We start from the raw sequence: 18,440 nt of genomic DNA on the forward strand, positions 1-18,440 counted from the left end.
ACAGATAGATACACAGACAGACAGACAGACAGACAGACATAGATAGATAGATAGATAGATAGATAGATAGATAGATAGATAGATAGATAGATAGATAGATAGATAGATCTGTCTATCTATCTATTGTGAAATGATAGACAGATAGATAGATAGATAGATAGATAGATAGATAGATAGATAGATAGACAGACAGACAGACAGACAGACAGACAGACAGACAGACAGACAGATAGATAGATAGATCTGTCTATCTATCTATTGTGAAATGATAGACAGACAGACAGACAGACAGACAGACAGACAGACAGATAGATAGATAGATAGATAGATAGATAGATAGATAGATAGATAGATAGATAGATAGATAGATAGATAGATACTGTAGATACTATAACCCCTATAACCTCTAGTAGCTTATATCACACTTTTTCAGCAGTTTGTGCAACAGGAGCTCTTCTGTGGGATTGGACCATATGGGCTAGTTTTCGTGCCCCATGCGAATCAATGAGCCTTCGACACCCATGACCCTGTTGCCAGTTCACCGGTTGTCCTTTAGATCCTTGGACCACTTTTGGTAGGTACTAACCACTGCATACCGGGAACACCCCACAAGATGTGCCATTTTGGAGATGCTCAGACCCAGCCATCTATCACAATTTGACGCTTGTCAAAGTCACTCAGATCCTTATGCTCGTCCATTTTTCCTGCTTCCAACACATCAACTTCGAGAACTAACTGTTCTCTTGGATTGCTGCCCAATATATGCCACCCCTTGAGAGGTGCCACTGTCATGAGATAATCAATGCTATTCACTTCTTCACTTGTCAGTTTTCTTATTTTATGGCTGATCTGTGTCGTGCAATCTGGAGTTTCTTATTTCTCATACTTTCAGACAAAACAATCCATGCACAAGCTGATATCTGTAACTCATAACTTGAAAGCAGTAAAATACAATTTAACACAGAAATTTTACACTCTTGCATTTTTCACTTGGAATGTGTTCATTTCCACAGACAAACTTTCATTGTTCTGCATAAAATGATGTAATTGGCTACAGTATACAGTACATATCTCTTTGCATAGTACAAATGATACGAATGCAAATGCCCTCACATTATACACATCAATTATCCAAGGCAACATTGCCACGTTTTAGTAATCTACTCTGACTGTGACATTAGCCTGCCAAAAAACCCTGCCTGATGCCATTATTGCACTCCAGGACACTAATGACAAAACATCTGCTTCTAAAAAGTAAAAAAGTGCAATAGCACTGTTTCTATCATTATATAAAATTGTTAAATTCTCCATTAAACTGCTAATAATTCTTTATTACCAAAAAGCAGCAGTTCAGTGAAGAGGTCCGCATCCTCCCCATCTTTCAGTCTGCTTCTGGTCAGGAAGATCCTCATGTCTGCCTCCACTCGCTCCCTAAAACAAGGGATTGAGACACAATATAGGAAACTTGCTTTCGGTTAGACACTCTTACGCAACTGGTCCACTAACATTTCTGTATAGAACCTGATCAGAAAGTTTTCCAAGTTTAACCCTTTTTGCATTTACATTACATTACACTAAAGGTATTGAGCAGACGCTCTTATCCAGAGTGATGTACAACATACCCAGATGGCAACATACACAGGGGTGCCACTAGAAATTTTGGGCCCTATGAAAGAATATATTGCCCTCTTTTATGTTTCAGGTAACCCAACTTCATGATGGTGTCAACCTACTGATGGTTCACCATCAATTCTGCTTCTACCGTACGCAGATAATATCAGTGCTGGATTGGAAAGCAACAAATCTAATGTGGTGTTGTGCTCTGGCTCCACCTATGCAAGACTGTACCATGTCATGAATAGGGAGGGGGTGAAATATAAAGACGATCTATTCTAATAATTTTGCGGAAAATGGAAAACCAAACCAGAAGGTTGTTGTATTTGCTCATTTTAAGAGACAAAATTATTTATTTTTTAAAATTAATTTAACTTACACATGGTAATAATGTCCTCTGAGGGCCCTCTGTCAATGCTGGGCCCTTAGAATTGTCCTAACATTTCCCCCCCTAACGGCACCCCTGAACATACTGCTTGGAGAGCAGTTGGGGGTTAGGTGCCTTGCTCAAGGGCATGTCAGCCATTCCCGCTGGTCCAGGGAATTGAACTGGTGACCTTTTGGTCCCAAAGCTGCTGCTCTAACCATTAGGTCATGGCTTCCAAAACTCACAGACTGGGCAAGGAGGGCATTAATCAGAGATGCAACAAAGACACCAAAGCTAACACTGAAGGAGCTGCAAAGATCTACAGCGGAGATGGGAGTATCTGTCCATAGGACCACTTTAAGCTGTACACTCCACAGAGTGGGGCTTTATGGAAGAGTGGCCAGAAAAAAAGCCATTGCTTAAGAAAACACGTTTGGAGTTTGCCCAACAGCATGTGGCAGACTCCCCAAACACATGAAAGAAGATTCTCTGGTCAGATGAGACTAAAATTGATCTTTTTGGCCATCATGGGAAACACCATGTGTGGTACAAACCCAACACCCTGAGGACACCATTCCTACAGTGAAGCATGGTGGTAGCAGCATCATGCTGTGGGGATATTTTTCATCTGCAGGGACAGGAAAGCTGGTCAGGACTGAAGGAAAGATGGATGGCACCAAATACAGGTCCACCAATGTTCAAACAGGAAAACCTGTTTGAATCGGCCAGAGGTTTGAGACTGGGATGAAGGTTCACATTCCAGCAGGACAATGACCCTAAACATACTGCTAAAGCTACACTGGAGTGGTTTAAAGGGAAACATTTAAATGTCTTGGAATGGCCTAATCAAAGCCCAGACCTCAATCCAATTGAGAATCTGTGGCATAACTTGAAGATTGTTGTGCACCAACGCAACCCATCTAACTTGAAGGAGTTGGAGCAGTTTTGCCGTGAGGAATGGGCAACAATCCCAGTGGCTAGATGTGCTAAGCTAATAAAGACATACCCCAAGAGACTTGCAGCTGTAATTGCAGCAAAAGGTGGCTCTACAAAGTATTGACTTTGGGGAGGCGTGAATACCTATGCACACTCCAGATTTGTTTTTTCATCTTAATTATTGTTTGTGTCACAATAAAAAAACAACAATGCGCATCTTTAAACTGGTAGGCATGTTGTGTAAATCAAATGGTGCTCACCCTCCAAAAATCCATTTTAATTCCAGCTTATAATGCGACGAAACAGGACAAACACCAAGGGGGATGAATACTTTTGCAAGACACTGTACTACGCTGATGCGTGATGTAGACATAAGTTTCCTTTACTTGTTAGCTACATTAGCCTTATGGCTCTCGTACAAAACTAAAAAAGCTCACTTGAAACATGAAACCTGTCTTGGCTCATGATAATAAGGAGAGGGTTGTGTGAAGTGTACTTTTTTGGCCGAGGTGTTGCTTCTGTGAAGAAAGGGCTGCAGTCACACAAATGTCGTGGCAATGAGAATTTTTACAGGTCAGATAAAAGGTGAGAGCAAAAGCACAACGATCAAACTTTCCACTGGTGCATACTGCCTGATGGTGCTAATGAATTGGATGGCAGGATCTGTGGGTGGCTTTGTGTGTGTGTGTGTGTGTGTGTGTGTGTGTGTGCTGTTTGCTCGTTACTGAATCCCACATGCGTGCTCCCCATTAACCTTGCCTGACTCACACATGCTCATTACCCCAGAGCTATGGCTGCCCTTCTCAAATCATGCACCTTTATAAACCTGTAGGGGTCTTTCTTCTATCTCCCCATGTCTCTCTCGTTCTGTCTCTCTCTCTCTCTCTCTCTCTCTCTATCTGTCTCACTCCCACACACATCCATTTCAACACAATGTCACATGCCTGTGTGGGAAATACACCAAGAACACAGCGTACGCAGAATCTCATAAACCCAGTGAGCTTCTCCGGCAGGGTTACAGCAGAGTAATGTTCAGGCTCCAACTGCAGCTTTCTCTTTCAAGCCTCTTCAAAATCTTATCATTCTTCTTCTTTTATGAATTTACTTTACTCTTCCTTTCTGTCTTTATCTCCTCTCTCCTCCTCGCCAGTACAATTCTCTCTATCTGTCTCAGTCTCTCCTCGTTTCATCCCGGCTTTTTTTTCCTTCTCCTCCGGCGAGAAAAATCCAATCAGGAGTTTCGCCTCATCTATCTTTGCCCGTTTTGCCTGAGTGGCCAGGCAGCTGGAGAGCCGAAGGAGAATAAAGTATCTGACTGACCCGCAAAGTATCTGACAGCCTCAGGGCTTGTACAGGGTTTTTTTTTTTTACCATGTCACCTTCTTCTTGTAGTTTATAGCTGTGTGAGAACTACAAGTCCCTTCATCCACTGCTGACATGTTTATCTCATAAACGTTACGACCCAGAAGGCGAATGAGTTTTTCATCCAGCCTGTATATCACAGTTGATATCATGATGATGAACTCATCTAAACTGGACTCCCAGAGCACAAGCACAGCTCAGCTGTATCTCTGACATTATATGGATGAGGAAGTAACGGTGGATCATCCACAGCCGAGCCTCAGTCTTTCAAACAATTACTCTTCAGAAAGTCCTCATTCACAACTGTATACTGTATATTTTAAATTATGGTGAAATACTAATTATTCTCTCCACATTCACTGGATATGAGCAATCGCACGCTCGGATTGGCTACTCTACTACTACGCTCATATTCTTGGGTCTCACGTGACGTCACATCCGCCTCATTAGTTATTCAAAACTTTAGCTGGTGGTCGACCAAAGCTCAGTTGACAAAGCGTTTGTACGGAGAAGGTGCATTGCTCGCATGAAAAACACCTTACGCTTGTGTTGTTTTAAGTTGTTCGAATCGATCAAACCGTGAAACTGATAAAAGTTTCTTCAGGGTTCGCCGTGAACTAATAAAAAAAGGGTGAACGAACACAGGATTTCACAAAAAGGCGTGGAGAAAGGTGGCTTTCGAACCTCTCACTGAAACCGAAGGGAGCCGAGTCGAAGCACGCTCGAGTTTCACTTGGTGAAAGGTTTGTATTTCCATCTCAGCTCTGTCCTTAGTGTTTTCCAAGCACTTTTCTTGTTGTGTGTCGTTATTTTATGGTACTTTTTTTTTTTAGTCACGAAGCGCTAAAGTCCCCAGCTGTTTCTTTGTTCACTCCTCACAAAGTCCATATGCATGAAGGTCGCGACAAAATTCTTCCCCAGCCGTACAGTTACAATGCGCCGTGATCACTTCTCCGTCTTGTTTAACTAGGATCCAAGTCTTTAAAGGGGTTTCTGATGATCTTTGTGAATGATTTAGCTGAGAGATAAGAGCCAACACAAGTGAGAATCAAGCCAACTGTTGTTTGTTTACACTTCAACTTGCAGTAAAGACGTGAAGAAAAGCTTAAAAAAAAGAAAACCTACTTACACGGGCAAAAACAATACAGGATTCATTGGGCAGCGACTTGATCCCGAGGTCCTTTACCCAGCCACATACAAAAAAGTTGTAAGTCTCCATACTCTTCCACACTTTCATCTGTTTTGCGGTGTAGAAGGACGTCTGCAACACCAGATAGTTCGAGATGTTGGGGAACTCGACTGAAAGGTAGTTTTCGAGATCGTATGACAAATCCTTCTTTCCCAGACTGTCGGGGTCGATTCCATTGCACAGAGCAATCTTCTGAATATATCTAAAGCCAGCAGTGGCTTCTAGATGACGAGCGTACTCTGATAACTTATCGCTAGGTGTTTGCGCTACGGCAGCCGTTTTGGTTTGCTAGACCACCAGCAGTTTTACTGGAAATGAAATCACTAAAAAAAGTCACGTAACTGAAACCCAAGAATACCGTGAGTAGAGAAAAACAAAATGGCGGCGCGTGTTGCTGAACCAACCGAGGACAAAATAAAAACTCTACTCGAAAACAAAACACCAAAAATTATTTTCAAGTTTTTAAATAGAAACAGAAATAGCTAAAAGAAGATAGTTTTGTTTTGGTTTTTTCTCCCCCAATATCTCCTGTTCCACAGTCCAGCCCAGTTGGTGGCGGTAATGCCAACCGCCAAAAAAACCCTAAAGAAGAAGAAGAAAGAGAAGAAGAAGAAGAAGACCCCCCCCCCCGAAAAAAAGCAACAAAGTATGGAATGAAAGTATTTGATGGTAAGAACGCATCTTTTTTATTTTTCAAGAATTATTATTATAGCATTTTTCACAAATTGCTCCTGTCATTTCACCGGTTTGTTTACATTCTAAGCAAAAATGATTTTGTTGGACATTTTGGACGAACTTTTTATTCATCGAATTTGCAAAAAATAAAAATGCTCTGCTTCTCAAAATCCAGTGAATGTGGATAGAATAAAACAAACGGCTATCAGCTCATGTACAGCTCGATTTCGTGGAATAACTGTTAATTATTTCTTTTGAGTGACCAATTATTTTTAAAAAAAAGTAGTTTCAAGCCTGTTCCACTGTTTGTATTTGTTTTGTGCTCACTGCTCTATTTAGCATCATAAATTTATTATTGCACCTACACTTTCAGAAAATAAAGTACATTATTGTACTTTTTTATTGTACAGTGGCTTGTCACTGAGGCAGTACCCTCTAAGGTACTTATTTGTACCCTTTATATACCACTTAGAAATATATGTGTTCCTTTTTGGCTGTAAAAAGTTACACATAGTTGCCTTGAGGTCCAATAATGAGCCCTAAAGGGAACATTAGTGTAGACTGTATCTTGGGGGACAGAAATGGACTCCTACTGTACCCCTATTTCTAACAATGTAGTGGTTAAAACTGTAACAAGTGCTATTAGAAGCCTACTGGGATAGGAATCGTGCTGCTCCATGCTCACACTATAAACATTTTCAGTAGCAGCAAACAGGACACGGGATTGACAAATTTACACCAAATACACAAATACTCTACAGCCAAGAAGATCTTGTTTTATAGCAAGTAATGGAAATTAAATCTAATTCATTTCCACAAACAGGCAAAGTGTAAGTACAGACAGTGTGTCTGTGATGTATAGAGCTATTTCTACTATAAGATATATTGAAAAGATTGGGAGAGGGAAAGGGTGGGGTTCTGAGTGGATAAAGTCTGGACATCAGAAATGCATGTGTACCACGGTGACCTTTCCCACTCAAAGGCTGAGAAAAGAAGAATATATGTCTAACGCCTAATTTCTGGGCTAATTTCAAGTTATTTGTGTATTTTTTTGTCTCAGTCCAATAGCAAAGTCTCAGTCCAGTATCAAAGTCTCAGTCCAACATCATTTCAGTTTAATACCATCACAATACAGTACCAACCCAACACCTATGTCTCATTCCAACACGAACATCTTTGTCCAATACCAAAATCTAAGCCCAATATCAATGCCTCAGTTCAGTATTAACATTTCAGTCCAATATCAACATCTCAGTCCAATGCCAGTGCCTCAGTCCAATACTAACCCTATACCAATGTCTCATTCCAAAACTAAAGTCTAGTTCCAACATCAACATCTCAGTTCAATACCAATGTCTGTGTCCAATAACATCTCAGTCCAATCTCAACATCTCATTCCAATACCTATATCTCAGTCCAATAACAACCCAATGCCAACATCTCAATACAATACCAACACCTCATCCAAATACTGACATCTCAGTTCAATACCAGGGTCTCTGTCTAAAGCTATACCTCCATCTAATACCAACCCAATACCTACGTCTCAGTTCAATACCAACATTTCAGTCCAATACCAACTCAATATCAACCTAATACCAATGTCCTAACCCAATACCAACATCTCAGTTCAGTACCAACATTTTAGTCTAATACTAACACTTCAGTCCAATACCAAAATCTCTGTTCAATATCAACATCTCAATCCAGTACCAACGTCTCAGTCCATTACCAACGTCTCAGTCCAATACCAAAGTCTCAGTTCAATACTAATGCTTCATTCCAATCCCAAAATCTGTTCAATACCAACATCTCAATCCAGTACCAACGTCTCAGTTCAATACCAACGTCTCAGTCCAATACAAGTCTCAGTTCAATACCAACGTCTCAGTCTAATACTAACGCTTCAGTCCAATACCAAAATCTTTGTTTAATACCAACATCTCAATCCAGTACCAAAGTCTCAGTCCAATACCAATGTCTCAGTCCAATACTAATGCTTCAGTCCAATACCAAAATCTCTGTTCAATACCAACATCTCAATCCAGTACCAAAGTCTCAGTCCAATACCAAAATCTCTGTTCAATACCAACATCTCAATCCAGTACCAAAGTCTCAGTCCATTACCAAAGTCTCAGTCCAGTACCAATTTATCACAATCTGGTTAGGTTTATTTTGTTTATACATATTGTACAAGGGCGGCACGGTGGTGTAGTGGTTAGCGCTGTCGCCTCACAGCAAGAAGGTCCTGGGTTCGAGCCCCGGGGCCGGCGAGGGCCTTTCTGTGCGGAGTTTGCATGTTCTCCCAGTGTCCGCGTGGGTTTCCTCCGGGTGCTCCGGTTTCCCCCACAGTCCAAAGACATGCAGGTTAGGTTAACTGGTGACTCTAAATTGACCGTAGGTGTGAATGTGAGTGTGAATGGTTGTCTGTGTCTATGTGTCAGCCCTGTGATGACCTGGCGACTTGTCCAGGGTGTACCCCGCCTTTCGCCCGTAGTCAGCTGGGATAGGCTCCAGCTTGCCTGCGACCCTGTAGAACAGGATAAAGCGGCTAGAGATAATGAGATGAGATGAGATATTGTACAAGAATATATTATGGTAGATTATTCATCCATTCATCTTCAGTAATCACTTTATCCTGGTCAGGAACACACCACGGAAGGGACCTCAGTTTCCGGCTCAAACCCTGGACCCAGTGATGTGAGGCACTGACGTTACCCTCTGTGACTCCTTACTCCTTATTTGAAATTATTCAAAAAATTGAAATAGGGTGGCATGTTGCCGCAACAGGTCGTGTTTCCACTTCACAGCTGTACTGTACCTGAGTCAATCCTGAGCTCTGATTACAGTCTTTGAAGAGTTTCACATGTTTTCCGTGTGTGGGTTTCCATCATGTTTTCCAGTTTCCTCCCACCTTGCACATGCTGACAGGTGAGCTCATTATGCCAAAATGCCCATTGTTGTGAAGGAGTGTGCGAATGTGTGTGTGGTGCACTGTGATGTACTCACATTCCCACCTTACACACTGCTCCAGAGATTGGTCAGGATAAATCGCTTACTGAAGATGAATGAATGGCCAAAAAAACTAAAAATCAATCAGTTAATTTTGGACAAAATTGATTTTGGAATAAACTGTTGAGCTTTATTCAGGTTTTATGTCATCTATTATAAATCATAAATCATAGGAATAAAAAACAAATAAAAACACTTACCGGTAGTAAAATAGCATTTTATTTATATTATTCAGAAATACACACTGTAGTTGGATATAAAATTACTTAAGTCTTTTTCCCAGTTCTATTCATCTAAAAAATTAAAGTATATAATTTCTGCAATTCAGTTATTCATCATCACTGGATTATTTCTAACTGTTTTTAATGTAATAAGATTTATTCAAATGGCCTTCGAACATGTGATGTTCCTTCAATTAGTACACACACCTGTGCTTTTTATCTTCACTCCTGCTTTCAGTAAATAATTAATAAATATACCATGGGGTCCGGGTGGCACGGTGGTGTAGTGGTTAGCGCTGTCGCCTCACAGCAAGAAGGTCCGGGTTCGAGCCCCGGGGCCGGCGAGGGCCTTTCTGTGTGGAGTTTGCATGTTCTCCCCGTGTCCGCGTGGGTTTCCTCCGGGTGCTCCGGTTTCCCCCACAGTCCAAAGACATGCAGGTTAGGTTAACTGGTGACTCTAAATTGAGCGTAGGTGTGAATGTGAGTGTGAATGGTTGTCTGTGTCTATGTGTCAGCCCTGTGATGACCTGGCGACTTGTCCAGGGTGTACCCCGCCTTTCGCCCGTAGTCAGCTGGGATAGGCTCCAGCTTGCCTGCGACCCTGTAGAACAGGATAAAGCGGCTAGAGATAATGAGATGAGATGAGACCATGGGGTCCAGAAGTCTGAGAGCACTAATGAAATGCTTCTATTATTCATTCTTTTCTAATTTAATGCCACATTCTTTCATGACAAATTATGTTATTCACAACAACTTGAGTGAAAAAATAGTCTTTGAAATATTTACATGAATTTCAGAGTTTCTTAGGATTTGGTGTGTCCTCATTTTGCTCTGACAGTGTGCACTTGAACTGGCATGGACTCCACAAGTTTGTGCAAAATCTTATGATCCATTTTGGATCAAATCCACTGGAGTGACATCTGAACACATGCTGTTGGACTCAGACTTCTGGATACTATAAGAGCATTGTAATAATGTGACGGTAAAGGGAGGAGTAACTGGCCTAGTGGTTACTATGTCGGCCTCTCGACCGGGAGATCGCGAGTTTTACTCGTGGTTGGATCATGCCAAAGACCATCATAAAAATAGCACCTACAGTACTGTCATCTAGCAAATGTGAGTAGGGAGTCAAACTCTTACGGTTACCAGAGGAACCCTAGCTATGTAATAGTCGAGAGGCCTCGGGGTATGGAAATGCAGATCAGCACCACCCAGTGCACCTTAATGGCCTGGTTAGTACTTGGATGGGAGACTGCCTGGGAGGACCAGGTGCTGGTACGGGAGGGACTATGAAAGGGAGGAGTGTATGGTTAGGTGTGTTACCTGGCTCGGTTCAGTTTGTGGTTTTCAGTGGTCCACACGTGTCTGTGCTGATGTAGCAGGCAGCTCTCTTTCCTCTCCTGAACCACACGCAGACTCTTCTTCACCTGACACAGAGCACACAAACATCAAATCTAATTCTAGCATCACTGAAATGCACTTGAGTGCATTAGGCAGTGGTGGCTCACTGCTTCAAGGGGGTTTGTGGGTTATGAAACAGAAGGTCAGGGTTCAAGCTGCCACTCTTGGACCCTTGAGCAAGGCTCTTTACTCTCTCTGCTCCAAGGATGCTGTATGTTGGCTGACCCTGTGTTCTGATCCCATCTCCAACAGTGAAAAGCATTTCACTGTGCTGTAATGTATATGGAACAAATAAAGGCTTCTACTTCTACACTTTAGTGCTCTGGAAATTCATTCATTCTATCTATCTAGTTATGCTTTCATCTGTCTGTCTGTCTGTCTGTCTGTCTGTCTGTCTATCTATCTATCTATCTATAGTGCTCAGCGTAAATGAGTGCACCCCTTTGAAAAGTAACATTTTAAACCATATCTCAATGAACACAAACGATTTCCAAAATGTTGACAAGACAAAGTTTAATATAACATCTGTTTAACTTATAACGGGAAAGTAAGGTGAATAATATAACTTAGATTACACATTTTTCAGTTTTACTCAAATTAGGGTGGTGCAAAAATGAGTACACCCCACAACAAAAACTACTACATCTAGTACTTTGTATGGCCTCCATGATTTTTAATGACGGCACCAAGTCTTCTAGGCATGGAATGAACAAGTTGGCGACATTTTGCAACATCAATCTTTTTCCATTCTTCAACAGCGACCTCTTTTAGTGACTGGATGCTGGATGGAGAGCGATGCTCAACTTGTCTCTTCAGAATTCCCCAAAGAAAATAATTTCTTTACACCACAAAGGTGAAGGCTACAAGAAGATCAGCAAAGCTTTACTTATCAGTCAGAATACTGTAGGAAAAGTGGTACAAAAATTTAAGAAAGATGGAACTGCAACCATCTCACAGAGACGTCCACGGATGTTAACACCTGGACAGGAGCGTCTTCTGATGAGAAGGGTTGAAGAAAATCGGCATGCAAGTTCACTGCAGTTCTCAAAAGAAGTAGAAAGCCAAACTGGGGTGACTATTTCCCGTGACACGATACGGCGTACACTGCAGAGGAATGGCATGCATGGATGCCGTCCACGAAAGAAGCCTCTCCTAAAGCCCAGGCACAAAAAAGCCCGCCTAGAGTTTGCCAGGGCCCATGCTGACAAAGATGAAGACTACTGGGACTCTATACTCTGGAGTGATGAGACCAAGATAAATGTTTTTGGAACTGATGGCTTCAAAACTGTATGGCGTCGCAAAGGTGAGGAATACAAAGAAAAATGCATGGTGCCTACAGTGAAACATGGTGGTGGCAGTGTCCTTATGTGGGGCTGCATGAGTGCTGCTGGTGTCAGGGAGCTGCATTTCATTGATGGCATCATGAATTCACAGACGTATTGCTCTGTACTGAAAGAGAAGATGCTACCATCACTCCGTGCCCTTGGTCATCGTGCACTTTTCCAACATGACTAAACACACATCTAAGGCCACTGTTGGATTTCTGAAGAAGAACAGGGTGAAAGTGATTCAGTGGCCAAGTATGTCTCCTGATCTGAACCCAATCGAACACCTATGGGGAATTCTGAAGAGACAAGTTGAGCATCACTCTCCATCCAGCATCCAGTCACTAAAAGAGGTCACTGTTGAAGAATGGAAAAAGATTGATGTTGCAAAATGTCGCCAACTTGTTCATTCCATGCCTAGAAGACTTGTTGCGGTCATTAAAAATCATGGAGGCCATACAAAGTACTAGATGTAGTAGTTTTTGTTGTGGGGTGTACTCATTTTTGCACCACCGTAATTTGAGTAAAACTGAAAAATGTGTAATCTAAGTTATATTATTAACCTTACTTTCACGTTATAAGTTAAACAGATGTTATATTAAACTTTGTCTTGTCAACATTTTGGAAATTGTTTGTGTTCATTGAGATACTGTTTAAAATGTTACTTTTCAAAGGGGGTGGACTCGTTTACGCTGAGCACTGTATCTATGCTTTCATCTGTCTGTCTGTCTGTCTAGTTATGCTTTCATCTGTCTGTCTGTCTAGTTATGCTTCTATCTATCTATCTATCTATCTATCTATCTATCTATCTATCTATCTATCTATCTATCTATCTATCTATCTTCTACAGATCCTGATCAGAGTTCTGTCATTTCCAGCACAACTCACACACAGATACACTATGAAGAACTCATAACACATCCATGTTACTTTTACTACATACAATCTAAATTCTATTTGTTTCTTCTGTGGGTGTGTTTCAAAATAACGTCACTGAACCCATTCAGTTTAAGTGGGTTACAGAACAATTAGATTAAATACATAGGTTAATTTCAATATCCATGTGATGAACTGTTCCTTTTCCCTGGAACGGATTGGTGTCCCATCCGGAGTGTGTTCCTCAGATATGAATCCGAGGGATCCGTATCTTGGGGAAGCCGTGGCCTAATGGTTAAAGAGACAGCTTTGGGACCAAACGCTTGTTGGTTCAATTCCCTGGATCAGCAGGAATGGCTGAAGTATCTGTGAGCAAGGCACCTAACCCTGCTGCTCTGGATAAGAGTGTCTGCTAAATGCCACTAATGTGATGAATAAACATGATGAATGAATGATAATTTGCACACAAAATGTATAGGATATTACTGTACATATACCTCCCACTTTAATTATCTTGACAATTAGAATTTTTTTCCTCTCTTATTTACTTTCTCCTGTCCTTTGTTTCAGTTTTATTTTCTTCTTATCTTTTTCCTCTCTCATTCTGTTACTCTTCCATTCATTATTATTCCTTATGATCTCATTCTCCTGCCTTTTCTTTCTGCCTTCCCCATGGTTTCTTTATTCTTTCTATGTTTGTTTTTTTTTAAATTCACTTTCTCTGTTTTTTATTCTTGCTCTTTTTCTTACCACTTCTCTAACTTTCTGACTGTCACTTGTAAGGCAGCAACACTACCTGCTGTGCCACCATGCCAACTCAAGGTCTCTTAAGACCAGTTTTTCACTTTATTTCCAACATTTTTACATTTACTTAAAAAATCTCAACCTTGGTAGTTTGTTGGTACTGGGACTTCCCAGGCGTGGAATACTTCCTCCTGTGGAATAAAAACCTATTTTCTACTTTAATGTGAAAGTACTGTGGCTTTTGCATTACATTACACTACATTACATTACTGGCTTATCCAAAGCAGTATACAACAGCTGTTGGGGGTTAGGGCACTTGCTCAAGGGCACTTCACCCATTCCTGGCTGCTCCAGGGACTCAAACCTGCAACCTTTTAGTCCCAAAGCTGCTTCTCTAACCATGAGGCCATGGATTCCCACATTTAAAACAATAAACACATAGGATACCACTGAGGCAGAAGACCAGAATCTGGTCTTCCCAGGCAGTCTCCTGTCCCAGTACTAACCAACTCTTTAAGGCGTATGGGTGCAGCGCCGATCTCCATTTCAATAGCCCTCGGCCTCTCGCCTGTACAGCTAGGGTCACAGTGGAGGAGCTAGTCCTCTGGTAACCGCGAGAGTTTGACTTCCCCACTCGCATCTGTATTGCAGCGTGCTTTGCCAGATGGTAGTAGGTACCATTTTTATGATGGTCTTTGGTATGACCTAACCGCAAGTAGAACTCACAATCTTCCAGTCGAAAGGTGGACATGCTAACCACTAGGCCAACTCGTGGTGCGAAGGGAAAAGTGCCGAAAAGAAACCGTTGAAGATTGATAAACGTGATTTCTTCTTGTGGACATGAGCACTGAGAGGTGACATAAATTTGTCTGTTGAGAACTCAAAGCCAAGAGGTTTGAGCAGAGTGGAAGGAAGGCATGCACAGCTAAAATGACTGAGAGTGTTTTCATACTACCAGTGTTATGGTTACATTATGAGCCGCCAGGCCAATTTGTGTTACTCCTCAGCCACTTCTAGTTATTAAGAGGCTGCCTTGTCAATAGATTCTGCTGCATTGGTTGTTTTGTTCATTTTATTGACTGGAAGCTAAAGATAATCACATCTAATACTTGAAACGACTTGCACATTGTGAGTAATAATGAACAATTCATGGTCTAGTTTAGTCACTATTGATGTTGCAGGCAGTGTGAGAATGTGTACCATTATTAGCCAACATTATGGAGCTTAATATGGGAAATTAAAACCTCATCTTCCAGACCTCTCAGTACATTCAGTGCTGAAATGCGAGACAAGCTGTCTTGTTTTACTTGTTAAATGGTAACTACTTTGTCTTAATGTAAGCATGTGATTGCATCCAAATTTTTTCATACATAAATAATATATACAGTGCCTTGCGTAAGTATGTACAGTGTCTTGCAAAAGTATTCCCCCCCCCCCCCCCCCCCCCCCCCCCGGTGTTTGTCTTGTTTTGTCGCATTACAAGCTGGAATTAAAATGGATTTTTGGAGGATTAGCACCATTTGATTTACACAACATGCCTACCACTTTAAAGGTTCAAATTGGTTTCTTTATTGTGACACAAACAATAAGATGAAAAACCAGAAATCTGGAGTGTGCATAGGTATTCACTCCCTTTTGCATGAAACTCCTAAATAAGAGCTGGTCCAACCGATTCACTTCATAAGTCACATAATTAGTTGATTAAGAGCCACCTGTGTGCAATCAAAGTGTCACATGATCTGTCACATGATGTCTGTATAACTCACCCTGTTCTGGAAGGACCCTGACTCTGCAACACTGCTAAGCAAGCAACATGAAAACCAAGGAGCCTCCAAACAGGTCAGAGACAAAGTTATCGAGGAAGTATAGATCAGGGTTGGGTTATAAAAAATATCCCAAACTTTGAATATCCCACGGAGCGCCATTAAATCCATTATAGCAAAATGGAAAGAATATGGCATCACTACAAACCTGACAAGAGAAGGCCCCACCCACCAAAACTCACAGACCAGGCAAGGAGGGCATTAATCAGAGATGCAACAAAGACACCAAAGATAACACTGAAGGAGCTGCAAAGGTCCACAGTGGAGATGGGAGTATCTGTCCATCGGACCACTTTAAGCCATACACTCCACAGAGTGGGCGGGGCTTTATGGAAGAGTGGCCAGAAAAAAAGTCATTGCTTAAAGAAAAAAATAAGAAAACACCATGTGTTTGAGTCATATCAGGGGTAATATAATACTCACAGTCCAAAAACACAAACAGGGTCAAAACCAGAAAAGCGATACAAAATACAAGGCTCTTGCAAAGTCTGTGTGTTACTCAGAGTCCTTATATTTATGTGCTGTGATTGCACTCTAATCAGGAACAGGTGCATGGTAATAAGTCTGAATGGCGTGCATGCACTTTGCAATCTGTAGCTGTGCTCCAAGCTCCAATGCATGTGGACATGAGAGATGTAACCAGACAACTGTTTGACATATCAAGTTTGATATTCGATGGTAACTATATAGTAATGATATAAAGTGAAAGCGGGCGGCACGGTGGTGTAGTGGTTAGCGCTGTCGCCTCACAGCAAGAAGGTCCGGGTTCGAGCCCCGTGGCGGCGAGGGCCTTTCTGTGCGGAGTTTGCATGTTCTCCCCGTGTCCGCATGGGTTTCCTCCGGATGCTCCGGTTTCCCCCACAGTCCAAAGACATGCAGGTTAGGTTAACTGGTGACTCTAAATTGATCGTAGGTGTGAATGTGAGTGTGAATGGTTGTCTGTGTCTATGTGTCAGCCCTGTGATGACCTGGCGACTTGTCCAGGGTGTACCCCGCCTTTCGCCCGTAGTCAGCTGGGATAGGCTCCAGCTTGCCTGCGACCCTGTAGAACAGGATAAAGCGGCTAGAGATAATGAGATGAGATGAGATAAAGTGAAAGCGCTGGTTCACTGCTGTCCACCAGGCTCCCAGGAGAATCACACTATAATAAATGTCATGGTGTTGTTTCTGGTGCAGGGCATGCGGTGTCAAAGTAAGGAATAAATATGTATCATAACTGTGATGCATATCTCATTATTGGTCTCACTGAGACAAGACAATGCAGTGATTTATTGACCTGAAATACATGACACAGCACAATCCAATGGCTCATATACTATAATATTATTATTCTATTCAGGTTGATTTTGTGCCCTTGCAAGTATTTTGCTCATACGCTCATCAGGAGCTCCACTTTTAGGCAGTGATGAAATATATACATAAGACTATTTTGTGTAGATTTATGACATATAAACCCAATGAAGTCCATTTCAGTTCCAGGTTATACAAAATGTCTCCATGTATTGCTCTTTCCTTCCGTGTCTTTTTTCTTTTCTTTACATTCTCAGTGTCACTTCTCTCTTTCTCTCTTTGACCTCAAGGTCACTTTGACTTTTCCTCTTTCTTTTTCACATTTACTCATTTGGCAGCCTGACCACAGACACTCATCTCTGAGGATAATTGCCGAACCTCCTTTATTCTAGGAAAGGAAGAGATGTGTGAAGTGTCTTTGCTGTGAATGTCTTTGTCACACATTATCTTATCCCAAGCAGCTTACAACTAAGCTCAGCAGATGTTGAGTTCCAGGTAGTAACACTACAAAACATGGAAATATCCAAGGGGGTGAAAACTTACAGTTGTGGTCAGAAGTTCACATACACTCATCATGGGCATGAATGTCATGGTAATTTTGGGCTGTTAATGATTTCCTTGAACTGTTCTTTATCCGAGTGTTCCAATGATTGTACAGCGAACATTTTTAATGACTTCAAAAAACAAGAATTGAGTGCACAAGTTTGAATTTAGTTTGGATTTTCTCTGATCAAAATTATACATACAGGCTCAAATATATACATACATTCACTTAAATCTGTTAATAAGTGGTGCTGAAGGTTCTACAATGTCTTTTAACTTGACAAGGCCAAGGCCTATTAACTTCTCATTAGTGATCATGATTGACTACAACTGGTAGTTTCTCTCTGCCAGCATACAAAAGGATTTGTTTGACAGCACTCATTGGATTGACCAATACTCAGAACCATGGGAAAGTCCAAGGAATTCAGTGAAGATCTAAGAAGGAGAATTGCAGATTTACACAAGTTGGAAAGGTCTCTTGGAGTAATTTCTAAACAACTGCAGATTCCAAGATCATAAGTTCAAACAGTTGTACGTAAGTACAAGTTATTCAGATGTATCACCACTTTGGCAAGGTCTGGAAGAAGACCCAAACTGTCACCCTCAGATGAGAGGAAATTGGTTAGGATGTTCAAGAACAACCCAGGAACCACCAAGACTCAAGCTTGCCATGAACTGGAAATAGCTGGAAAACCAGCGTCACTGTTCACAGTGAAGCGAGTTTTACATCACCATGGACAGAGAGGGCGCTGACCAAGAAAGAAGCCCATGCTCCAAAATCGACATCTTCAAGCTCAACTTAAATTTGCAGCTGCCCACATGAACAAGCCAAATGCCTTCTGGAGAAAAGTTTTATGGTCAGCCAAGACAAAGATTGAGCTATTTGGCCACAATGACAAGACGTATGTTTGGAGGAGTAAAGGTGAGGCTTTCAAACCTAAGAACACTGTACCAAGTGTCAAGCATGGTGGTGGTAGCATCATGCTCTGGGGCTGTTTTGCTGCCAGTGATACTGGTGCATTGCACAAAGTGGATGTAATAATGAAGAAGGAGGACTACCTC

General features: G+C 41.6%; 1 protein-coding gene across 1 annotated transcript in view; it reads right to left on the bottom strand.

The window, feature by feature from the left end:
• LOC132892045 (coiled-coil domain-containing protein 148-like) overlaps positions 1-18,440 on the bottom strand; it is a 353,986-nt gene that overhangs the window by 279,799 nt on the left and 55,747 nt on the right. The window contains exons 4-5 of the mRNA XM_060930375.1: positions 10,700-10,803; positions 1,337-1,431 (exon numbers count right to left, since the gene is read on the bottom strand). Coding sequence (XP_060786358.1) covers positions 1,337-1,431; positions 10,700-10,803 — 199 coding nt within the window. The remainder of the gene's footprint in view (positions 1-1,336; positions 1,432-10,699; positions 10,804-18,440) is intronic.

This window comes from Neoarius graeffei, chromosome 9, assembly GCF_027579695.1.
Source record: "Neoarius graeffei isolate fNeoGra1 chromosome 9, fNeoGra1.pri, whole genome shotgun sequence".
NCBI classification, from domain to species: domain Eukaryota; kingdom Metazoa; phylum Chordata; class Actinopteri; order Siluriformes; family Ariidae; genus Neoarius; species Neoarius graeffei.